The sequence below is a fragment of the Condylura cristata genome, unplaced genomic scaffold (assembly GCF_000260355.1).
Source record: "Condylura cristata isolate star-nosed mole 26May11 unplaced genomic scaffold, ConCri1.0 scaffold00011, whole genome shotgun sequence".
NCBI lineage: Eukaryota > Metazoa > Chordata > Mammalia > Eulipotyphla > Talpidae > Condylura > Condylura cristata.
The window spans coordinates 56,203,714-56,230,710 of NW_004567112.1; the positions used below are offsets into that span (position 1 = coordinate 56,203,714).

General features: G+C 38.9%; 1 protein-coding gene across 1 annotated transcript in view; it reads left to right on the forward strand.

The window, feature by feature from the left end:
- The window catches only part of SPECC1L (sperm antigen with calponin homology and coiled-coil domains 1-like), a 141,569-nt gene that overhangs the window by 63,932 nt on the left and 50,640 nt on the right, over positions 1-26,997 (forward strand). The window contains exons 6-10 of the mRNA XM_004680914.2: positions 10,178-10,251; positions 11,282-11,457; positions 15,604-15,767; positions 19,229-19,320; positions 25,014-25,104. Of these exons, the coding sequence (XP_004680971.1) occupies positions 10,178-10,251; positions 11,282-11,457; positions 15,604-15,767; positions 19,229-19,320; positions 25,014-25,104 (597 nt within the window). The remainder of the gene's footprint in view (positions 1-10,177; positions 10,252-11,281; positions 11,458-15,603; positions 15,768-19,228; positions 19,321-25,013; positions 25,105-26,997) is intronic.

Consider the following 26,997-nt stretch of genomic DNA (forward strand, 5'->3'; position numbering starts at 1 on the left):
CTGGTGAATCCTCTCACCCTCCGCATCTCTGGCCTGTACCCCAATTCTGTATGAATAAATAAAAAAAAACTTTATAAAAAAAAACAGCTATTGTAAATTTGAAATTAGTGGATAGAATTTAAAATAGCTATTGTAACCATAGTTGGGATGTAGAGAAAAAATATACTTGTAATAAATGAAGAAGTAGCAGATCTCAGCTAAGAAAAAAATTGTGAAAAATAACCCAATAGGTATTCTAGAGAAGCTACATGCAAAAATGAAACTAGATCACCACTTCGCACCATGCACAAAAACCAACTTGAATTGGATTAAAGACCTAGACATAAGAACAGAAACCATAAAATGCCTAGAAGCAAAGATAGGTGAAACACTACATGACATACACCTCAGTAACATCTTTAAAGATACAGCATCCAAGGAAAGGATGAACAGATGGGACTTCATCAAGAGCTTCTGTACAACAAAAGAGACGTTATAAAAAACAGACAGACATCCCACTGACTGGGAAAATTTTTTCTCATGCATCACTAGTGATAAAGGATTGATCACAAACATATACAAAGAACTGATGAAACTCAACAAAAATAAAGTAAACAACCCCATCAAAAAATAGGCAGAAGAGCTAAAAAGACATTTCTCCAAAGAGGAAATACAGATGGCCAATTAGCATATGAAAAATGTTCAACATCATTTGTAATAAGGGATATGCAAATTAAAACCACAGTAAGGGCCCTCACAGGTGTGGCAGCAGGTTAAAGCACAACACTAAGAAGCTAAATCCACTTCAGCATGGGTTTGATCCCCACCCTGCCCCACATGGTGTGGCAGACCTCTTCTGACCTACCTGCTGTTCCCCTCAGCAGTGTACTTCCTCTGTCGGCCTGTTCAACTCCCCATTCTGTCTCTGGTAAAGCCTCTCACCACCCTGCACCTCTGACCTGTACCCCAGTTCTGTATGCATAAATAAATAAAGCTTTAAAAAAAATACCAAAATGAGATACCACCTCACACTAGTGAGAATGGCACATCTTAAAACAACTAGCAACAACAAATGTTGGCGAAGATGTGGAGAAAAAGGAACTCACCTATACTGTTGGTGGGAACACAAACTAGTACAACCACTATGGAAAGCTGTTTGGAGGTTTCTTAGACTGCTAAAAATAGAGCTTCCATATGACCCAGCAATCCCACGCCTAGGTATCTACCCAAAAGACACAAAAACACTGATTCAGAAAAATACCTGCACCCCCATGTGTATTGCTGCTTTATTTACAATCAGAAAGATATGGAAACAGCCCAAATGCCCCAAAGTAGATGACTGGATTAAAAAGATGTGGTATATATACACAGTGGAATATTATTCAGCAATCAAAAAGATAAACACATGCCTTTTGCAGCAACATGAATGGAGCTGGAAGGGATCATGCTTAGTGAAATAAGCTAGAAAGAAAGAGAAAAATACCCGATGGTTTCACTCATAGCAGGAGCACAAAGAACCAAGGGGGAAAAAATAATAATGAACAACTGTATACCAGAGACATTTTGCAGGGGTGGAGTGGGTAATGGGATCAAAAATGGAGGGGGGTAGTGCACTGGACTATGGTGATGGCACACAGGTGATTTTGTGATGGGAAACCCACAGGGATTACAGCTGAGATGGAAAAGGGCACAAAATGATGTAAAAATAAACTATTATGTTATTTAAAAAATAACCCAGTAGATATTCTAGAACTGAAACATTTTAACAGGTAATATGGAGAGTGTCCTGAGTTATTTAATCAGAAAGTAGGAAATTTAGAACAGCAAGGGTACTTGATCAATCAGTAGCCCCAATCTAGTTTGCAGAACAGAGAGACAAGGGATTTTTGGGGTGGGTGGGAGGTGGGTGGGAATGAGTCTAATACATGTAACTGGAGTCCCACATGACCTCTCAGATAGCATCAATGCCCAGCTCAGATTTGAACCTTCAGTGCTTTTCAGTGGTAACTGGATTTAGCATTTAGTACATGAATCCAGAAAGCCCTGCTATAAAAATCCAGTAAATGCTATCAGGACTTCCTGTTAAGATATGGCCCAAGGAATCCAGTAAGATAGTGGTATAGTAAAGACACTGGGCTCATTTCCTCTGCATATTCGCAACTAGATCAGATCACAACTGAAACAAGACAGTGAGCCCTGAAAGATAAACCAATAACTGTGGTATACATTAAGTGTAATGACACCGTGGAAAGGGGTTGGAAAAACTACATTTAAACTGCTTTGAGCAGTACTGGGGCATTGCAGCCCATGAGTGAGATGGGGATATAACTCACAGACAGAAGAGTAATGCTATCCAAAGTCTGTTGTTTTTAACCACAAAGATAAATACCCATACTGGGCACTTTGAAACCTGGGTTCTGTACTAGAGAGGGGAATGCACAGAGTTTTGGAGTCATGGGACAGAGTGCTGATTAGTGTGCTGTGTCTGTAGCTCCCAGACAAGGACATTTGGAGCCGGAATGGGCAGGGAGAGCCACTCAGTATTACCTGTGTCTCGTAATAGAATAGGCTATTATTTGTAGCCTGTCACTGTGACACATGAAATAACTATTCAAGACCAAAATTGAGACAGTAACTAAATACTATTAATAGCCAGAGTTTGGAGCACCTGAACCTTAACAGCAGGAACCAGCACCACAAGACAAGACTCCATATTTGAAAGGCAGAGAGAACAACGCCTGGCTTGTGACCCCATTTCAGTTATAATCCCACTCAGCACTACATCTGTTGTTCAGTTTCATTTTACAGGTTGAGGTTGGTACACAACTGGTCATGATATTTCCACTGAGGTGTTGGCATAAAGAATGGAAACACTATGAAGTAGCTCTACACATCTGTTACCTTGGTTGAAGCTGCTGCCATTTCCCCTTTTATACAACTTGGGGGGAAGCCCCTCTCTAGGCATGTGTTAACAGCAGAATTTTTAGCCTGTGGTTATATCAAGGGAAAAGACTTATGTGTATAAAAATAACTTCTAATGTTGTTGAGAAATATGTAGAAGTTCCAGGTATTACTTGTTCTTGTCTTTCATAAGTAAGAAAGACCAGCCAAGACTTTTTGGACATTTTAATATCTTAATAAAGCAGAAAAGTGAAACAACAGAAAGAAACAGCTCAACTGAGTCCAAAGAAATGATTAATCACTTCACCACCAGTCCAGCCAAATAATTCTGATTGGTAGGTATCAGAAATACAGGCCTGTTAAACCCCCAGGCCAGCATGTGGAAGGGCATGGTGTGGCCATGCCTGTTAGAAGCCCCACCAGCAGTGCAGCCTTGAAAACAAGCAATGGGAAAAAGACCACAAATGGCATCTGAATCCTCAGAGGATTACTGCATTACAGAAAGAACAAATCTCCAGAACCCAATAACAAAGATATAGAAGATCTGTTTTTCCTATGAGATACAGAGTTCAGTTATTGCCATGATAAATTAAAAAATATAGAGAAAACAGAACAGTGATCAAGGATAGATAAGACTATTCAGAGCAACAAATGGATGTTCTGAGAAATAAAATTAATGAATAAAAGGTCAAAATTGAAGCATTAGATAGTAAGATAATTGAGGTACAGGATGTAAAATGATCAATAGAGAAGGTTGAAAAAAATCTAGAGAAAATGATGGAAGTAGAATAGACCAAATGGAAGAATAAACCAGTGACTTTGAAGGTGAGAATACCCAGAGACCAGGTGAGTGCAGAGAGAGTGATAAATAAGAAACTCAGGGCCCTCCCTGGTGGCGCAGCAGGTTAAAGCACTGCACTAAGAAGCTAACAACCATTTCTGCATGAGTTCGATCCCCGCCGGCCCCAGAGGTGACACATGGCACGGCAGACCTCTCCTGACCCACTGGCTGCTCCCCTCAGCAGTGTGCTTCGAAGATCTGCCCACTCTGTCCCTGGTGAATCCTCTCACCATCTCTGCACCTCTGGCTTGTACCCCAGTTCTGTATGCACAAATAAATAAATCTTAAAAAAAGAAGAAGAAGAAGAAGAAGAAGAAGAAGAAGAAGAAGAAGAAGAAGAAGAAGAAGAAGAAGAAGAAAAACACAATGAGAATTACCCAACTCCATGTGGAAAGAATGTATATCTTAGAGGGGGAAGAGAGAGAAGGCAAAAGAGAGCATACTTAAAGAAATTTTCCTCTACGGAAAATTTACTGAACCTGGAAAAGGAACTAACTATGCAGTCCATAAACCTAAAAGTACAAGAAGGTACCTAAGCAAAATGAGACCTACACCAAAATACATAATGCTGAAGTGCCGGAGAGTTGATGACAAAGAATATTATAGCTGACTGGGGGAAAGAAGCAGATAAACTACAAAGGAATCCTAATTTGGCTAACCTGGACTTAATCTAAAGAAACATTGCAGACAAGTAGAGAATGAGATGATATAATCAAAATACTTAGAGGTAAAAACTACCAGCCAAGAATACACTAGCCTTCAGAGAAATAAAGACATCAGAAGATCAAAAGCTGAAGGAGTTTGCAAACACTAGACTCCACCTTACCCAAGAAATGTTAAAAGGAGCTCTTGTATCAAACTGAAGAGAGGAACATACACAAAGAACTGAACAAGGAAACAGAACCACAAAATTAAGGACAAATGACAGCATTGACTTTAACCTATTAATAAGTGCTCTAAATGTAAGCAGACTGAATTCACCAATTAAAAGGCAGCATGTCTGATTAGATTAGGAAACAGAATCCAACTTTCTACTATCTCCAGGAAACATGCCTGAGCTTCAAAGATAAACATAAACTCAGAGTAAAGGGCTGGAAAATAATCCTATAAGTGAATGAGACCCAAAGAGGCTGGGACAGCTATACTTATATCAGATAAATGGATTTTGATTTTAAAAAAATGTAACAAAATATAGGGATAGGCATCATATAATGATTATGGGGACACTATATCAAGAGCACATAACATTCATCACCATGTACTCACTGAATGAAAGAGCATTGTAACACATAAGGAAATTACTATAAATTTTGAAAACTAACATTGGGAAAAACACATTTGTAGTGGGAGACTTCAATACCCTGTTTTCAACAATGGGCAGGTCAACTAGACAGAAAATAAATATAGACACAGTAGACTTAAAGAATTAAGTCACCTGGAACATTTATGGAACATTGCACCCCCAAAAGCTGAATTGTTACCTTTTCAAGTGTACATGGGAAGTCTTCGAATTGACCATATATTGTGTCACAAATCAACAAATTCATGAAATGGAAATTGTATCAATGGTCTTTTCTGTCCATTAAGTTGTCAAGCTAGAAGTCAACCACAAAAAAACAAACAAAAAAAAAAAAAAACAGGTTAGACCTCTAATATGTGGGGACTTTATAACACACTGCTGAATGACTTACAGGGTTAATGAAGAAATTAAAAAAATACCTGGAATCAAGTGACAGTAAGAACACAACCTTTTAGAACTTAGGTGACACAGCAAAAGTAATATTAGGAGGGATGTACATGGTAACACAGGCCCTCATAAAGGCACAGAGAAATGCCATAAGGTGAAATAAAGCAGGTCACAGGGCAACAGATTGTGAACCTTGTGTGCTACTTTAAAATTAAAAGCCATCAAGTTTGAAATACATTACATTGTTATGATTACCACGCTTAATGGTTTGCCTTTAAAAATACTGATTTTAGTGTATTCTATTTAATAAATTCCATAACTTGGAAACTTCTCCAAAAAGAAAATTTGTGCATTCTTGAACTGGAATTTTCTCTTCAATTGACTGATGTTATTGATGGTTTCAAATGTTCCTTCATCATTTCTACTTTTAGAAATGTATCTTTAATATTTGTACAATCATGCAAAAGCATTCATTGTGTTTATAACAAGTTTTGGAACCTTTCTAATTGTTCATTAATTGGAAATTGCTAAAACAAGTTATGTGTCTAGCTGGCGGAAAGAATGCTGACAGGACCATCAAAAGAGTGCTCCAGGTCCTCCCTGGTGGCGGGTTAAAGCACTGCACTGAGAAGCTAAAACCACTTACATATGAGTTCGATCCCCGCATGCCCTGGAGGTGACCACATGGCGTGGCAGACCTCTCCTGACCCGCCCGCTGCTCCCCTCAGCAGTGTACTTCGTCAATCTGCCTGTTCTGCTCCCCACTCTGTCTCTGGTGAAGCCTCTTGCCACCCCTGAGCCTCTGGCCTGTACCCCAGTTCTGTATGAACAAATAAATAAATCTTAAAAAAAAAAAAAGTGCTCTAGATGTGGGTGTGTATCTATTGATACTGCTAAGGAGAAAGGCTCATGAAACAGTATAAATAGCATAATTCCATTTTTTTTAAAGATTTATTTATTTGTGCATACAGAACTGGGGTACAGGCCAGAGGCTCAGGGGCGGCGAGAGGCTTCACCACAGACAGAGTGGGGAGCAGAACAGGCAGACTGACGAAGTACACTGCTGAGGGGAGCAGTGGGCGGGTCAGGAGAGGTCTGCCACGCCATGTGGTCACCTCCCGGGCAGGTGGGGATGGAACTCATGCGTAAGTGGCTTTAGCTTCTCAGTGCTGTGCTTTAACCCGCTGCACCACCAGGGAGGGCCCCATTTTTGTTTTAAAAAATATACACGTTGAAATCTGGTATGATATATGCCAAATGCAAATAATTTATAATCTCATTTTTTGTTACCCCTGCCCACTTTTCTAGGCTTTTTATTGCAAGCTTTCATTACTTTTACACTTACGGGACGAAACTTACATAACTTCTTTCTATGGGGCATTAAGAGAAACAAACTTTATAAATAAAGAAAAAAATAATTAACAGGGCATTTGAAGCTCATCTGTATCCTCTTCCCACATCAGGAATTATGGTTTGGGGATAAAGCTGTTGCCTGGTGACTGGATGCACTGCTTTTGTCTCCCTCCTACTCCTGAGCTGTGTTATTTTGAACTGATTGATTACTCTTACTTTTTCCCTTACTCTAAAAGTTGCACCTTTTGTCAGTTGGAGGTGTTTGTCTGGATGCAAGAAACTAAGAATCAGTGATGTCATTACCCTAGCGATGTGTTTCAGTTCAGAGGGCAAGAAAGATTGTTTATGAACTTGAATTCTTTCACGCCCCCAAGGATCAGTGTGCTCATGGTGCTACCCAGAGTCCTCTATGTGAAAGATGGGCATGTACCTGAAGCCAAAGTGGTAACTTTGCTGATCTTGATTTGTCAGTGATAGCAAGTATTTGGTGGTGAAAGGCTATGAACCCCATTATTAAGTGGGCAGGGCCATATCTAGGATTAATCTCAACAAAGTTGGTCTAATAACAATAGCAATTCACTAAATTTCTAGAATAAACAAGTTTGTAAAACTAAGTTATAATATGTAATTTAAAAATGAGATCATAATATTTTCTCTTTCTTAATCCAGTGTAATGTTTTTCTGTTGAAGTCAGTAGATGGCAGTCCCTCACACCAGAAATTTTGCAGAGGAAGGAAATTGCATTTAGTGTCTCCAGGGTTGAAGACCAAGCTGCCTTTTTTTGGAGGACATGTATTGGACTGAATGGCAGTTATGCTAAGCTAGTTCTCAAAACCAGAACCTAAGTACAAACTCATCTGTATCATCTTCCCACATCAGGAAATTCGTTTGGGGATAAAGCTGTTGCCTGGTGACTGGATGCACTGCCTGCATCTCCCTCCTACCCCTGAGCTGTGTTATTTTTAACTGATTGATTACTCTTACTTTTTCCCTTACTCTAACACTTGCACCTGATGTCAGTTGGAGGTGTTTGTATTCAAGTTAGAAAAGTCTTTTGTCACTCTTATAGTCTGTGTTACAAACTGAAAATTTACAGACATGATTTGTAAATCTGAAGTCAAGTTCCCTGGAGATATTTCACTGTCTTATTCCATCTCAGTGTGTCCACTGGCTGTCAGCTTCTGTTCTATTTAGAAGACATAAAAAGAAAACATAGCAATAATAAATATGTAACACAGTAGAAAGATGTCCTTTTAAGTACAGTGATCATGTGAATCTGTGGCTGAATAGAAAGGTTGGAAAACACAGAGAGATTATAATAAACAAAAATGAATGGCATTTGGGGTTTTATGACCAGATTAAGATAGCCAGATAGGGCCCTCCCTGGTGGTGCAGCGGGTTAATGCACTGCAAAAGAAGTTTAAGCCACTTCCGCACGAGTTCGATCCCCGCCTGCCCTGGAGGAGATCCACACGGCATGGCAGACCTCTCCTGACCTGCCTGCTGCTCCCCTCAGCAGTATACTTTGTTGATCTGCCTGTTCTGCTCCCCACTCTATTCCTGGTGAATTCTCTCACCCTCCACATCTCTGGCCTGTACCCCAGTTTTGTATGAATAAATAAATAAATCTTAAAAAAAAAAAAAAAAGATAGCCAGGTAGTTTAAAGTTCATCTTAGAACCAAAACACAAAATGTTAAATGTGAGCTTGTAGTATGATTTGCTGTCATTTGTTTTGTGTAAATTATCTAAAGATAGAGGAAGAGTCATATTCCAGTGCTGGTTCCAGAGTCATCCTTGTTTATGGAGAGTGGGATCTGGTATTAGACTCATACACTCACCTTTGTGTAATTTGCTTTGCTCTAAACAATTTAGATGGCCTGTTTGATTCTTAGTTTCCAGGTTAAATGAATTGTAAGGCAACCTATATAGAGATAAACTTGTTATTTATTTCATATTCACATATGAAAACATCCTCCTTTGCTAGCTCAAAGCAAACTTGTCCTTTCTGTCTCAAAGAGGATAGAGACTATATCTATTTTACCCCCTTTCCCTTATGTCTTAAACACCTGAAGAAAACCTGGTATAAAGTAGGTATATACAAGATGCTATGTTAATGAGTAAGTTTTAAACTTTTTTTTTATTTCATAGGCTCCAAGTCTGTTGAACAATAATTGGGTAATGAATGGGAGGGAGTTAACTACTGATTACCACAGTTAACCAGCTTCTCCTACCCTTGTGTTATCTTATTTTCGAAAATCTGACTTAAAAAGTGTGTCATTATTACTTGATTTATAATAGCTCTTAAACATATAAGTTATAAATATCGTATGCTTTTACTGAAGTCAGTTCATACTATTTAAAAATATCAGAACATGACATCCCTGGTGGTGTAGGGTTTAAGTCTCAGCACTGTGAAGCAATCAGTAGTCATTGCAGCATGAGTTCAATCCCCAGGTAGAGAGATAACCCACATGGGCACAGCAGATCCTCTCCTGTCTCTGCTGCTCTCTTCAGCAGTGTGTTTCAGTAGATCTGCCTGTTCTGCTACCCACTCTGTCCTTGGTTAATCCTCTTACATTCACTCCAATCTTGTATGAATAAATAAATAAATCCTTTTAAAAAATTAAAATATCAAAACATAAATGTACTGACATTGAATTCCAAGTATAACATTCACAAAAAGAAAATAAAGGTTTCAGTAGAGCAAGTTCCTGATAGACCTGGGAGGAGGAAGAATTTGCAATCTAAGAAAGATCATCAGCACACCCATACTTCAGGGTCTCAGTTTGAAAGCTCATGTTCACATTATTTTTAATATTATCATAACATGTGCATTCCCATTGTATAAAATGGTATTTTGCATATTAAGTTTTTGTGAAAACTTTTTACATATTCTTTGTTTTATGAAAAGACTTTCCATAGGATTAATGTAAATAGCAGCTTCGTAGGATTTTATGTAATTTAAGTTTGTAAAAATTTCACTGATTTACCAGTTTTCTGGAACTTACTACTTTGGGTGAAGTAAGTTACATTTATATAAATATTTTAGACTAAGACCCTTTGAGATTAAAAGTTCATAGTTTAATAGCAGTCAATGTTGTTTTGATTGGTTATGAGCCAAAAGTGTGCATGTCACTAACAATTGATTTTATTTAGCTTTTTGTTTCAGAATTAAGACACTGAGGAAGGAAGTTATTCAGAAATTTTGTGATTTAAACTTGATAAACTAGAAATAATATTGGATAAATACTTTGCCTTTTTTCTTTTAAAATTTAATATTAAAAATAAAAAACCTTTAGGCAGGATGTCATATTTAACCTTTTTTAGAATGTCATATTTAAGTGCTTTATCCCTGTGTATCATTTATGTTGAACACAACTCTAACAATAAATAATTAAATTTGTGGTCTTTTCAGATACAGTGAAAAAACTCCAGGATCAAAAACATGATATGGAGAGAGAAATCAAGACACTACACAGGAGACTTCGGGTATGATTAATCTTCATGCATTATCTTGTTAGAAAACATTATTTTATGAAATTTGAGTACAGATCATCATTGGCCTTGTAACGTTTATCTTAAGCTTCAGATACAATTATAATATTGCTGTACTTGGCTTAATGTAAAAAGAAAATGCCATTATCTCAAATTGATATTGGTGCTAAATTCTGGGTAGAAAAATGTGTAAGTAGTACTTTTAGAAAGTTGCATTTAGAAAGCAAATGTTCTATTTTGGAAAGAAAGTTTATTCTTAATTAGAAAATTTTCCAAGCTGAGCTGTTTTCAGTCTTTTGTGTATTTAATCAACTTGCTAAACAACAGTGTCATTATGATACAGAGGGTTGGGTGAAGCTAATCTTGTAGTTTGGGTTCTGACTCAGTTTCACAGGCTACTACACAGTCAGGAAACCGCACTGGGGTGGCCTAACTGTGGCTCTCCTGAAGGTGACACGCCGGGGAGGCTTTCATAGCCTGTCAAACCTGCATCCTCCATGACTGTGGGAAGCAACTTTTCCTTAGTTCTCTGTGTGATTTTGTATGCCTAGGTATTGAGTTTAATGTTTTTCTTCTGACTTCCTCTTCCTCTTCCTTTACTTTTGATTTTTTTTTTGTTAGTTTTTGATGTCAGGATATTTATAGTTCACTGTGAAATCTTTCAGTTCACATACCATTTGTCTACCTTCTTGAGTCACCAGAAGTAAAAGCACTGTAAATTTTGTTTATTTTTGTAAGACTTACTTTGAAACTTACATACTGAAAGGATACTTCACATTATATTCATTAACATTTATTGTGCATTCCTGAGTGCTTGATGTCTCAATGGATGATCAGCTGCACAGTAAGTTTGCTAATAATGTCATTACCTGTTAGAAATTGATAATAGCAATTCTCTGGGATTTAAAAAAATCATTTACAAGTACAGTGCATTACAGTAGGCTAATCATAAACAGATTTTATTGTTTTTAAATAAGGCTTATTGCTCTCTTTTGGAAATAAAATTTTAGTTTTTTTAATATAGGAAGAATCTGCAGAATGGCGACAATTTCAAGCTGATCTCCAGACTGCAGTGGTGATTGCAAATGACATTAAATCTGAAGCCCAAGAGGAGATTGGTGATTTGAAGCGCCGGTTACATGAAGCTCAGGAAAAAAATGAGAAACTCACAAAAGAACTGGAGGAAATAAAGTCACGCAAGTATGTTTTGAGGAACCACTGTGTCCTTTGTTTCTACAAAGAACACTTAGATCTCAGTTTTGTCATCCAGTGTTATGAAAAGAATGTAGAGTTTGAAATCAGTATGACTTAGTTTGTTCATGGAAATTACTCAACTCTACTGGCTTATTTTATGCGCCTGTAACATAGTGCAGTCTAGGTGGTTCTTTCGGAGTTGCCAGTGTCCATTATCAATTCTGGAGGAGTTAAAGTCACCTCTGACTCACTGGGTGTATTTTATTTCTTTTCATTCCTCTCTCCCCACACACCAGCCTTACTTTCTTTAGATTATAGCCTCATGATTAAGGATGTGGACTCTCATTCAGTTCCTAGTTATATGATCTTGGTCAGGGCCCTTTGAGCCACAATTTGATCATCTTTAAAATGTGAGCAGGGACCTCCCTTGTGGCCTAGGGGGTTAAGTCTCAGAGCTGTCCCCACTATGACCTGAGTTCCATCCCCAGCCAGGGAGCTGACCACATATGGCACAGCAGCCCTCTGCTGTCCTGCCCACTGCTTCACTTTGCAGTATATCTCAATGAATCTGCCTGTTTGGATCCCCACCCTTTTTTGGTAAATCCTCTCATACACAACTGCCGCCCCCCAACCCCTCACCCCTGGAGCCTGCACCCTGGTTTTTCCATGCAAAAATGAATAAATAAAATAAAATATATTGCATGCAGTCATATCTGCTTTATAGTGTTGTAAGACTTTGGATGGGACATGTCTGAAAAGCACTGAGGTCAATGTCTTCAGTATTTTTAGAGTGAGAGAATTCACCAGAGACAGACTGGGTTACAGAACAGGCAGATCTACTGAAAAACACTGCTGGGGGAACAGCGGCGAGTCAGACGAGGTCTGTTGTGCCATGTGGGTCCTCCCTGGCCGGGGATTGAACTTGTGCTAAAGTGGCTGCGAGTAGCTTCATAGTGCTGTGCTTTAACCCCTTGCACCACCAGGGAGGTCCCTTAATGATGTATCTTTAAAAAGTTATTTTGTCATCACTGTTCTCTACTGTATATCTCAAAGAAAAATAACCACAAAACCATTTTTCTTTGGCTTTCTTAAGCAGAAAATGGAATGAGGTAGATTATTATTTTTACCACTGACAGAAGACTCACATTACCTTTCCCCTTCTATGCTGTTAAATGAATAATAGTGTATCAGAAATGCTCCATCCTAAGGCTATCCTGAGTGAGTGAAATTCTGCTCATAAAACATCATACCATTGGTTCCTAAAACTCTTCTGTCTTTGAGACACATTATTTAAAGGAAATTCTTCTCCAGAGAAGTAGCATCTTATACAGAGGTGGTTCTCAGTGGGTTTGCAATCCTTGGAGATCCTCCAGACCCTTTCGTGGACTCTGCAGGCACTGCTGTTTTTATAGGAGTACTGAGATGTGGTCATTGTTGGCTTTTGTACTGATAATGAAAAGCAATGTGAAATCAAATCAAGCCTTTACCACCAAATTAAACTCAGTCATTGTACTCTTTACTGTCATGTACTCACATTTTAAATAATGTAGGCTTCAAAGATATTCTTGATGAAGCAGTAAATTATTAATAACGATCATCTTATTCCTTGAGTAAATTACATTTTCTTTGATAAAATGGGAAGTATGCACATAGAATATACCCAAGGATGAGGTTCTTGGGAGGAAAGTACTTTGTGATTGTTTTAGTTCACCTGCTTTCTTTTTTCATGGAACATTATTTTTACTTGAGAATGAGTAATGAGCAGACTATGGGCATTTAGACTTTTGTTATATAGTACATGTTTTTAAAAATTATTAAGAAAACCTGTCACTTCAAGGAAAACTACTGAGAGTGTTTGTTACCAGTGATAAAATGTAGACTTTCACGTGAATGTTAGCATTTTGGAAAACTTTTATTTGCCATTGTGGGATTGGCAGCTTCCCATTTTAAAGATCATTGGTGATAATAACAAATGTGACTTTAAAAAATAAATTGTAAAAAAAAAAATTAAAAAAAATATTGTAACTAGTGGCCCTCCCTGGTGGCACAGCGGGTTAAAGCACAGCACTGAGAAGCTAAAGCCACTTCCGTATGAGTTCAATTCCCACCTGCCCTGGAGGCGACAACATGGCGTGGCAGATCTCTCCTGACCCGCCCGCTGTTCCCCTCAGCAGTGTACTTCGTCAATCCTGCCTGTTCTGCTCCCCACTCTGTCTCTGGTGAAGCCTCTCGCCACTCTTGAGCCTCTGGCCTGTACCCCAGTTCTGTATGCACAAATAAATAAATCTTAAAAAAAAAAATTAAAAAAAAAATTAATTGTAACTAGTATAACCACTGTGGAAAACTTGTTTGGAGGTTCCTCAGACTGCTAAACATGGAGCTTCCTTACAACCCAGCAATCCCACACTTATGTATCTATCCAAAAGACACAAAAACAGTGATTCAAAAAGAGACCTGCACCCCCATGTTTATTGCTGCTTTATTCACAATTGGAAGGACATGGAAACAACCCAGATGCCCCAAAATGCATGATTGGATTAAAAAGATGTGGTACATATACATAATGGAATATTACTCAGCAACCAAAGAAAAGAAACACATGTCTTTTGCAGCAACATGGATGGAGCTGGAAAACATCATGCTTAGTGAAATAAGCCAGAAAGAAAAGGAAAAATATTGGATGGTTTCTCTCTATATAGCAGGAATATAACGGAACAGGCGAGAAAATAATGATAATGATGAACAGTTATAGACCAGAGACATTTTGTGGGGGGGAGGGAAATGCACTGGGACTATGGTGATGGCACATGGGAGATTTGGTGATGGGAAACCCAAGGGAATCCAGATGAAAAAATGCACAAAATGATGTAAAAATAAACTATTATATATAAAATAAATAAATAAATAAATTGTATGATGACATTTGCGAAAATCCTTGTAACTCAGTGAACCAGTATTTTCCATATAATGGATACGTGGTATTATACAATCATGTGTGGTTGAAAGATCCATTCAAAATTCAGGATTGACCATGGGACTTTAAAGGATTAAATAAAGTAGAAGTTTAAAACTTCTAAAGTAGAAGTTTATTCATATAGTTTCAGATTTCTACATTGTGACTAGCTTTCGAGTATTACCACTTGCTGGTTTCTATATAGTGCCAAGGAAGAAAAGCCTCAGTTACCTAAAGAGCCACAATTATCTATTTAAATATCAGTGAAGTATTCTTTTTCTAACAGACTTCTTTGTTTTGATGTTACCCGTATAAAACAAACCTGCTCTGGGGTTTTCAGTGATTTTTAAGAGTAGAAAGAGGCTCTAAAACTAAAAAGTTTGATAATCACTTTTGTAGATTATCGAAACTTCTGAATCTGCATCTTGAAACAAAAAACCACCAGAGAAGCCAAATGGCCACCATAGACCTATCTTCTAAGGACTGGCTTGATTTCTGTTGTAACTTGATAGTTACATGACATGTACAGACTTTTGCAACTGTAATCTCATCCTAGATGAAAACTTGTGTGTTAAGTCAGCTGGGTGAATTAGAGCTGGCCAGAAATGAAATGAAATTGACTTTTAGATGACTCATGGCCATCACACTGAGATCATGGAGTCATGTTACTAATATAGGCCTTTTTTTCCTTTTGGGAATTCTATTTGGAGAACAGCAGAGTTTTAAATGTTAAGAGTGTGGACTTTGTTTTCATTTCTTTGTGTTTTCATGCCTGTGCACAACACAGTAGATGAGTAAGTATAGACTCCTTATTCATTGGTGAATTCTCAAATTTGCCTAATAAGAACCGGGCCTTCTCCCTAGTACAGAATCTTGAGATTCACAGTTTTGAACCAAGCTCTTTGGCCCATCCACCTTCCATTTTAGGACTAATAGATTACTAATACCCTCACCTTACACTCACTCAGATAAAATGGAATCTGATGGTTACTTAACCTACTTAGGGTAACCTGATAGAACACTTCTAATATCATTTCCTGGAATTTGCCAAGCAAATGAGGATACTAAGACAGGTAATTTATTCAACTAATAATTTTTTTTAAACTGATACTTCTTAATGTATTTCAGTTAGGAGGGGAAAGAGAGGGTGTATTTTTAGCATATTTGTAAACATGCTTTGGTTTCAATACTGTTTTCAGGCAAGAAGAGGAACGAGGCCGGGTGTATAACTACATGAATGCTGTCGAGAGAGATTTGGCAGCCTTAAGACAAGGGATGGGACTGAGTAGAAGGTCCTCCACCTCCTCTGAGCCAACCCCGACAGTAAAAACCCTCATCAAGTCCTTTGATAGTGCATCTCAAGGTAATTTCTTACCACTGTGCCAAGGTAATTTCTTACCACTGTGCCAAGGATAACACTATGTGTTATCCACCTTGTTTGTAACTCTTCCATCTTTTCTTGAATTTCATCAAATTACATATAATGAATCAGTCTCACTGTTAGGTGACTTCTAATAGATTTGAGATCTGTTCAGCTCTAGAGATCTTGGCTTCACTTGTACTTTACCCCACACAGAGATCTGTCTTCACACATTCCTGTAATGATCTTCTCTGTCTAAAATTTCCAGCCTTCCCCTTCCTCCACACTCTTTCAGGCATTTGTATCCCAAATGCTCACTGACACGCAGGTATCTCCTAGACATCTTACTATGTCCAGAACCACACTGTTGTCTCTTATCTTCCTTATACAGCACTCTCATACCTAGTTAATTAAGCCAGAAATAACAGGAATTTCCTTTTTTCTTAGATCTTCCTCCTTCCTCACTTTGTATCTAGTTCATTGTCAAGACCTCTTGATCCAGCCTTCAGCATGCAGTCTTTGCTCTGTACTTTTCTACTTCTCTGTTGGTACAATCATATGCATTCAGACCACCATTAACTTTTTAATGTTCTACAACCTTCCTTAGTGAGTTTACACATTTCATTTCACCATAGAAATGTTTTAGTTGCTTTATTGTAGTTAGAAATTTAGATCCCCAGATGTGTCATGGTCTGAACCTGCCTAGCTCATGCCTTAGTTGAACCACTCTTCCCGCACCCCTGTGCTCCAGCTGCAGTGTACTTCAGCTTCTGCAGCAAGACAGGTTCCATATCATGTTCTTTTCTCTGCCTGGAAAGTCATCCTACCTTCTCTAACCTCCTCAGCTTTGGGAAAGGGTTATGGTTTTTTATAACAACTGATTGTAGTATGTTAGCCTTTATTCTAATTCCCTCTAACAAAGATAGAGTTTATAGAATTTGTATTCTGTGGTTATGTGCACATCAGATTCCTTTGACTGAAAAGCAGGATAAAGTCACATGGATACTCACTGTTGGTACAGACATTTTAGAGGACAATTAGGCAATTTCTTCCAACCTAAAACACTATTTGCAGACCCTAAAGTTCTTAAGCATAATAATAACACAAGTACATAAAGTATAAAGGTAGCTATGTATATAAAGTTATCAATATAGCATTATTTACAAAAATGAAAGTTCATAAAATTGCTTAAATGCCTATAAAAAGAATAAGTCAGTTATGATTCTTATTATACATTGGAGTAGTATATACTTTACCAAAGATGAGGTAGATCTTGAAATACTGATATTAAAATATGTCTGCAGTCTTTTAATAACAAGTTGCAGACAGTATTATGTAGTGTGATCTCATTCTGTTTTTTAACATGCATAGATATTTGCATTGCAAGTTCAAGAAAGATGTGTTTGTAAGTATTATTAATGGCTGTTTCTTCGTATTTGATGGGGTAAGGTAAAAGAACTTTTAAAAATATTATAGTCCTCAAACTACTAAACATGGAGCTACCATATGACCCAGTAATTCCATTCTTAGGAATCTACCCAAAGAATACAAAAATGTTATTGCAAGAGGACACTTGCACCCCTGTTTATATTGCAGCACTATTTACAATAGGGAAGATGTGGGATCAACCCAAATGCCCAAAAATAGATGACTGGATTAAAAAGATTTGGTATATATTAGCAATCAGAAAAGGTAAACTCATGTCACTCGCAGCAATATGGATGGAGGTAGAAGGGATTATGCTCAGTGAAATAAGCTGGAAGGAAAAAGGAAAATACTAGGTGGTTTCACTTATAGAAGGAATATAGGGGAACCAAATAAGGGATCAGGAAATAATAATAATAAATAAATAAGCAAAATTAACAGCCATCTTAGAAATCAGACATTTTACAGGGAAGAAGGAGGGAAAGGAGCAGGACAGGGGAGGGAAGAGCACAGGGGACTATGGCAGTGGTGCACAGGGGAATTGGTGGTGGTAATTCTATGGGGACAACACCTGAGGGGAGAAAGCAAACATTGTACAAAGACAAACAATGATGTAAAACATTATAAATCAATAAATTTTATAAACATATCATTTCAAATAAGATGATAATGGAATGGCTACTCTACATTAAAATTATACAACTATTTAAAACATTAATACAGTTGATTTTAATGCAAAAAGGTCTACTGTACTGATTTAAAAAATAAAAAAAAAAACACTATATTAGTTCCACCTCTAGAAACACTCAAAAGAAGTAAGCACACAAGCATTCAGACTAAATGTTTGTAGCTCAGCTGTTCACAATATCAAAAACAAATAATCGCAGATGTCCATCGACGAGTGTGACACATCCATACAGTAGAATGTTACTTAGATGTTTCAGTGAATGAAGTACTGATGTGGATAACCTTGAAAACATGCTAAGTGACAGAAACCAGATACAGGAGGCCACATAATGTAGGAGCCTACTTATATAAAATTCACAGACGAGGTAAATGCAGACACAGAAAGCCGCTTGGTGGTTGCCAAGGGCTGAAGGACAGATGCATGGGAGTGACTATTTCAAAGGTATCAAGTTTCATTTTGGGGGGATAAAATGTTTTGGGTCTAGGTAGAAGTGAAGATGGTAATACCACATTGTGAAAGTACCAAATTACTTCTAAAAATTAATGTTATGGAAACATAAGAACATGAACTTTATCACAATTGGAAACACATCTAGAAACATAGTTCTAAATATAAATATTTGCCTAAATAAAAAGGTCCACAATGACTTCTTCATCCTCATCCACTATGTCATGTGCCTGACTTCATATGTGTGTCCCATTTTGATTTTAATTTAGCATCTAATGAATAGCCATCGTTACACATCCTCCATTAGAATCTGTGCTAAGCCCAAGTTAAGAAACTACAGATCTTTCTTATAACAGTTCAGCCTACTAACAGTTCAGTTTCGTGTGTGAGCAAGTAATTAAACATAAATGTATTCAATGCAGATCTGTCTGATAATTCATGTAAAATGACGTCATGCGCTACAGGAGGAGGTGAGGGAAGATGAGCAGGTTCTGGTGGGTTCCTTCTTTTAATGATTAACGAACATCCACTGTGTACCAGGCTTCTGGCCTGATGCAATTACAGAAATACTCCTTGTGGGGTTTTTTTAGACTCGAATTGTGTTGGTTTATGGAGCATTTTTAATCACATAAGATAATCAAGTCGTGAGAATGAAGTGACTGACATACCCAGGGTTGGAAATAAGCATACTTGGGAAGCACCCAGTCTGTGTCCTGGCAGAAGGAGGACTGTCTGCTGGGCGTGACTCACTGTTCAGGCAAGGCTCCTCAGTGACAACAGTTCCCAAGGGAACCAGGGGCATTGGTTAACCTAGTAGATGCCTAGAGGACACCAGTTATGAAAGCTTCTGCTGTATCACGACCTATTCATTGATTACTTACTTACTTATTTGTTGCTTTTCTAGTACCAAACCCTGCCGCAGCTGCAATTCCACGAACACCTCTGAGTCCAAGTCCTATGAAAACCCCTCCTGCAGCAGCTGTCTCCCCCATGCAGGTATGTGGAGATTCTAGGGACCTTGGTTTCTGAAATTTATCCTCTTCAAAGGCATGTGCACTACATTAGGAGGCAGGTGACTGCCTTGTGAGGAATATAGTTGGAGTTTTCTCAGATACTGTGAGTATTATTAATTGAGATAAATTGGGTAAATGTGAGTCGTGTAATTCTTCTGAAAATAGCTAACAACTATTGAGTAGTTACTCTGTGCTTTATGTTGTTCCAGATGCTTTCTAATATTAACTCAATTACTCCTCACTGCAGCTCTGTTGGGTGTTATGTACTGTTCTAAACCCTAGTTTGCACATGTGGAAACAGGCTCAGGAAGGTTAGGCACTGGGGATCATGCAGTTGAAAGAGTGGAATTTGAACCTGGGTGTTCTGGCTTCAGAGACTCTGCTTTTAGCCACTACATTAAAACACCCCTATAAGTAGGACACATGACTGGTATGTCTCAACTTCCACTGCATAGCAAATCACTTTCAAAACTTTGAGGCTTAAAACAGAAATTTTATTTTTTCTACATTCTCTGAGTTGAGCAGGTAGTTTTTGCTGGTTTTGCCTGGCCTGCCTTCTGCAGCTGCACTTATCCAGAAGGTGAGCTAGAACCTGGACCCAGCTGCCATGGTGGGGGCCACTCTCTCCTTCTGATCTTTCCTTTTCGGTTCCTTCATGACTTGGTGTCTCAAGCACCAAGCATCTTAAGACCAAGGTTTAGTGGTCACACAGAGTCACTTCTCTCCCATTCTTTTGGGCCAAGCAGGTCATAAGACCATCTCAGATTGAGAGTGAGAGGGGTAGGACAGGCCTAAATTTAAAGAAGCACGATTTCTCTGTGGGCTGTTCTGGTCTAGCACAGGACCTTGTGCTCCACTATGGACAAGTTTTAGACATTGTTTTGCCTCTGTGGAAATGCAGACCAGACAGAAGAACAGACAGCTGTCACTCTGCAGGGCTCAAGAGGTCTTTTTCATTATAGGGGCTAAGTAGCCCTTGCTAGGATGCTAGTTGTGGAAGGAGTGTTTGAGGTTGCATTTTTCCACATAGATGATAGTACCCAAAGGAAAAATGGTCTTACACTAGTAGCACTGGCTGTTCCCCATCCCTAAAATTATATAGGGGCAGTTTTTCTTTTGGAATGGAGACTTGTGCTTTGTTAACTATTGGCCATGTATATTGAAGGTGAATATTTAAACTTTTCTCAGATAAAGTTTGGGGTAAATATGTTACCCCCGCTCTACATTTGTAATTTTGCAAGTCAGCAACTTTGTGTCTATATAGTAAGAAGTGTTCTTTAATCTTTTTTTTTTTTTTTGGCAGATGGTCTTAATTTAAAAAAAAAAATATTTATTGATTTATGCATACAGAACTGGGGTATAGGCCAGAAGGGCAGGAGTGGTGAGAGGATTTACCAGAGGCAGAGCGGGAAGCAGAAACAGGTAGATCGACAAAATATACTGCTTAGGGGAGCAGCCGGCAGGTCAGGAGAGGTCTGTCTCACCATGTGGGTCATCTCGCACTCATGGTAAAGAGGCTACAGTGAGCTTCATGTGCTGCACTTTAACCCAGCATCGCCAGGGAGGGCCTGAACATGTTCTAAATTTAAAAGGAAGGCAAGGGGAAGTCTTGGTGCCATTTGCATATTTAGTGCTTTTTATTTGTTCTCTATTAAACTTTCCCTAAAAACCTCAAGATTATCACTAAAGGCAAATTAAAATAAGCTTCAAATGAGATGAAATTACTCTAGTGTTTGTCAGTTGAAGTTTAATGTGCAAGACATCACACTAAATCTTTCTAGGACAGGCAGTGAAAAAACCTGTCTCTAACTTTAAAAAAGTAAGAATTGGCCCTCCCTGGTGGTGCAGCAGGTTAAAACACTGCACTAAGAAGCTTAAGCCACTTTCTCATGAGTTCGATCCCCACCTGCCCCAGAGGTGACCACATGGCGCGGCAGACATCTCCTGACCTACCCGCTGCTCCCCTCAGCAGTGTACTTCGTCGATCTGCCTGTTCTGCTCCCCACTCTGTTCCTGGTGAATTCTCTCACCCTCCACATCTCTGGCCTGTACCCCAGTTCTGTATAAATAAATAAATCTTTAAAAAAAAAAAGTGAGAATTATAAATCACTTTTAGTAACTTTTCAATTATTGCTTAATTAGCACATTGGTTCTCAAATCTAACTGTACATAAAAATCATTTGGAGTGAATGAGGACCCAAGATTGGGGTTGTCACTTTTTCAGAACTTCCTGAGAAGAATTCTACTTTGGCTCTGAGGGAGTAATGAACTGCCACCACAAGCAGCTAGAAAGTGCTCAAAACATAGAAAGTACTTTCTTTTAGATATTTTGTATCAGGTAGCACAAGGCTGTTAACCATGAATTAAAGTTAAGAACTGAGGTGATTCATGCTTTACCCCATACTTTTCCTGTAGGCAGCCAAAAGGTAGTTCAAGGAGGATGGATCCAAGGAAGGCGAACTAACTAGATCTGAAGAGCTATAGACAGGTTTTGATGCCAGAATTTGTGGGGCACAGTAAGTAGAAGGAGGGAGCTGACAGAAAGGAGTCTGGAACTCTGGAGAGGCTTCCCTTTGTGTCTTTTCCTGTGTGCCCAGTCTGCACATCCATAGGGTGAACCCCCATAAGGCTGGGCAAGAACAGTTTCCCAGGGAGGAACAGTAGTCAGGGAGCTGTCAGGCAAACACTTTTCATAGTTCACACAGGGCAGGGAATCATTGCAGCCATAGGAAACTTCTTTGAATATTTGGAACATTCATAGAGATCCCACAAAGTATCACACTTTACACTGGAACTAAATTGCCCTATAGAAAACACTATTCTAGACCTGTTCTAAAAGACCTTGAAAATAAGTTTCAGAAAGACCCATGAGTTCCATAAGTAAGTAAGTAAGTAAGTCAAAGCATTTAGTAAGCAGCCTCTGAAATGTTTCCCAGTGATCCATACCTCCTGGTAGTCCTGCCCTTATCTAGTCTGCCCCTCTTGATGTTGGCTGCCTCGACTACTCACTTCTGATGAATAAGATATGGGGAAATGATGAGGTGTCATTCCCAGCTAAGATTATAAAAAGATTTACTTCCATCTTGAGTACTCCTCTCCAGTGAACACTAAGAAATTAAAATACTTAGCTATAAATTAATAAAGCATTATGGAAGACTTGTTACAGTGAAAGCTATAAATACTGCTGAGAAAAATTAAGAAAGTAATAAATGGAAAGATACACTCATGGGTTAGAAGACTCAGTATTCTGATTTCCTTGCAGTTTTCCTTCGTGTTAATCTATACGTTGAACATAATCCCAGGCTCTCCCTGGTGGCGCATTGGGTTAGGACACAGTACTGCAAGCTGGCAACAGGTGCTTCAGTGCAGAGGTCTCGCGCGCGGCCCCCCCCCCCCCATGATCCACATGGCGCAGCAGACCTCTCCTAACCCGCCCGCTGCTCCCCTCAGCAATGTACTTCGTCGATCTGCCTATTCTGTTCCCCACACTGTCTCTGATGAATCTTCTCACTGTCCCTACACCTCTGGCTTATACCCAAGTTGTGTATGAATAAATAAATACATCTTTAAAATTAAAAAACAAAACAAAACAATCCCAGTTATGATTCCAGCATGCCATTTTGTAGAAATTAAGATAATTTTAAATTTATGTGCAAAGTTAAAGGACCCAGAGTCCAAAGCATCCAGTGGCAGGAGTGGACAAATTAAGGGGACTTACACTCTGAGTTCAACACAGTATAATCAAGGCAGTGTGACACATCGGTTAAATGTTAGATGGCTAGGGTAGAGAATCCAGAGGTATATCAGTTGATTTTCAACAAAGGTGCCAGGTACTCAAAAATTCAGTTCAAAAGGGATACAGGAACAACTAGGTATCTGTATGGGGCAAAAAAAAGAACCTTAATCCTTTCCTCATGCTATATACAAGAATTGAAACTGACTATAAACCTAAAGGTAAAAACTAAAATCATAAAACTTATAAATAAAAACATTGGAAAAAAATCTTTAGAGAAGGTAAAGATTTCTTATTTAGGACACCAAAAAATCATGAAGAAAGAAACTGGTCATTTGAATATCAGAAGTTAGAACTTCTCTGAAAGACATTAATATAATGAAAAGACAAGCTGTGAATATATTCACAATACATTTATCTGCCAAAAGCGTCTTGTTCAAAGACTGTTGAAGACAAACAACCCACTGTATAATGAACAAAACATTAGAAAAGTCCTTTCCCCAGAGAAGATGTACAAATGGGCAATAAACAAATGAAAAGCTACTCAACAGGATTGATTAGTCCTCAGGGAAATGAAAATTAAACCCATATTACTGCTGCACATCCGACAGGGTGGCCAAAATTGAAAGACTGGCAATACCAAGTATTGATAAGGTTGTAGAGAATGCTGGGCCTCTGGCACATGCCCGTTGGAAATGTGAAGTGAGAAGTTAGAAGTAAGCTAGATGCAAAGGGGCTCAGAAAAGGAAATAAGCTTGAGAAAAAGGAGAGATGTGGCTGCCACAGTCTGTGTGGAAATAAGAGGTGTGGCAATATTTAAGCAGTAGGTAGGCACGACAGGAGATGAAGAGAAGAACTAAGAGGTTTTTAGGAATAGGTGGTAGATACGTGTGGCTGCATGCAGAGGGGTGTCTGTGAGAGTCTGGAGCCAGGGGGAGCTGGTGACAAAGCTGTTGCAGTGGTGCTGAGTTCAAATGTCAGTTGGACTGGGGCAGTTGTGGAAGAAGCACATTCATATTTCAGTAGTTTGTAGCTGACACGTGAGAGTCCTTTTTTTTTTTTTTTTTAAATATTTATTCATACAGAACTGGGGTACAGGCTAGAGATGCGGAGGGTGAGAGGATTCACCAGAGACAGAGTGGGGAGCAGAACAGGCAGATCGACGAAGTACACTACTGAGGGGAGCGGCGGGCGGGTCAGGAGAGGTCTGCCGCGCCATGTGGTCACCTCCGGGACAGGCGGGAATCGAACTCATGCGGAAGTGGCTTAAGCTTCTTAGTGCGGTGCTTTAACCCGCTGCGCCACCAGGGAGGGCCTGTGAGAATCCTTTTTAATTAAAATAGTGAGTTCACACACACAATACCACTGGTTTCCAGGGGCAGTGGTGTGGAGCCAGGGAGTAGGAGGAAAGGTGCCAGGAGGAATCCTGGTGATGCAAATGTTCTGTATGTCAGTATCCTGGTTTGGTTATTGTACCAGAGGATTACAGGCTGTAACTAACTGGTGGGGGAAACTGAGTAGGGTACACAGAAAGGGATCTTTCCATACTATGTTTTTTTTATTATATATATATTAGTTAATTTTTATATATTTTTGTGCATTTTTTCATCTCAATTGCAATCCCCTTGGGTTTGCTATCACCAAATCACCCATGTCCATACTGTGTTTTTAAATAATATAATAGTTTATTTTTACATCATTTTGTGCCTTTTTCCATCTCAGTTGTAATCCCTGTGGGCTCATACTATTTTTTTTTTTTAATGATATCACTTTGTGTTTGTATGTGTGGGAGGTGTTGTATGTTATGTTTATTTCAGCCTTACTTTAACAGGGTAGAAGGAATTATGCAAACTTATAACTAAACATTCTCTGCAACATTTATTTTTTAAGCCCCAGTTCTAGATTTGATCTTAACTTTGATACTTTTTATCTTATGATTTCAGAGACATTCCATAAGTGGACCAATTTCTACATCCAAACCCCTGACAACCCTGTCAGATAAGAGACCAAACTATGGGGAAATCCCTGTTCAAGGTACCTCTCATACATTGTATAAATATTTCAGTTTTGTTACTTTCAGTTTTTTTATTTTCTCATTTTTTGGCTAACTAAATTACTGTTTTCATTGTTCTTAATGTTATTTCAACCAGTCTGAAGTTTACTATTAATATGTTTTAATTGCAAATGGAGAGGTTAATTATTAATAAATGCATCTTGCATCTTGGAAGACAGCTCTCATAGCATTCTACAGGGTCGTAGGGAGTGCACACCACTGCTGGACACTGTGCCTTTATGGTTTGTTATCCCTACTTAACAGGTACTGAAAATGAAGCTTCAAAAGGTTAAATAACATAGCTTAACATAGAAAATAGCAGGCCCAGGTAGCCTGACTCCAAAGCCCATTCTTTTTATCTCTGTGCTCTGTGTTATTTAGTGTAAGAAATGGAGACTCCACAGATGATGTCCACTTGCGCACTTGAAAAGGGGCTTGTCCATTTCACACAGCCCTGACAGTGGAGCCAGCACCAGGACCCAGGTTTCCTACTTTTCAAGGCCAGGGCTCCTGCTGTTATGTCACACCACTTCCCCATGTGCGGGACAGGCATCATGGAGTAGCGCTCTGAGAGGCAGCACTGCACTTGGGAGCAGTGTGTTCACACCGTTCAGTAGCCCAGGATACCTTTTAGCTTATACAGGCCGGTCATTTCCATGTGTTCTGCTTTGCATTCTCTCAGTTGCGGAAGTTAAGCTCATGATGAGACTACAAGGTTTCAAAAGCAATGGGAAAATAATAAAGGTGAGAATTATTTCTTTAGTGGACCTAAAATATTGTCTCCTTGGGTGCCAAGAACATCTAGGAAGGAAGGGTTGGGTTTGGTACTTGAACTGGGTGTTCAGTCTGGGTGTTCATATCGGTACATATTTAGGAACAATGAAACACAAGATGGTGTTACTGCTACTTTCCCTGTACAGATATATGCCTTCTAGCCATGTTTCTTGACTTCTAGTTCAGTCATCACTTATGACCTAAGATCTCTTCTCCCCTTAGAAGGCCCTTTTGCTAAGGAAACAAAGAATGAAGGGTTTTAAGTCTCTCTACATCTTAACCTCATTCCCAGCCTTACCTTCACTAAGGACTACATGTGTCCTTGGTGCGTGATCATTGGCTACACATGTATGTCCTAGCTTGTTGAACTCTTTGGTGCTGGTTCCTTATCTGCAAATTGCAAATGACTGAATACCTATCCCTTTCTTCCCATGCTTTCTTAAACTCTGCAGTTAAGCCTTCTTCCTCATCATCCACCAGAAGTACTTTCTTCAAGGTTGTCAGTGACGGTATGTGGCTAACCCAGTCAGCTCTTAGTCTCATCTGATGTGAACTGCCTTCTCTTGGGATGTTTTATTGGTTTCCATTGCACACTCTTGTCTTTTTTCTCTCTGGCTACTCTTCCATCTCCTGGGCTCACACTAGTTGGTGTGCCCCAGACCACAATCCTGGACCGCTCTTCTCTGCCTCTCTTTATTTTGTTTTTCTGACTCATGACTTTAACTGTGCTCATGCTGAGTGCTGCCAAATTGATATTTCCAGTTTGATGTTCTCTTCTGGACTCTAAATTCTCATATCCATTTGCCTACCTGACTTCTCCATTTTCATATTGAGTGCTCTCTAAGTGTGTCCAGGACAAAATTGCCAGTTTCCCCAACCTGTCCTGCCTATAACCTGTCATCTTCATCTCAGTCAAGGATGGGAGTCGTCATTAATCTCCTGCTTTGTCTTAAGCCTGTTGAATTCTTTTGGAAGTTCCATTGGGTCTACTTTCAAAATACAGAATGGAGTATTGCTCTTCTTTCTGTTGCCACCTCCTTGGTCTAAGCCACCATCCTCTCTTACCTGGATTCTGCCCAAAGATTCCTCATCGTCTACAA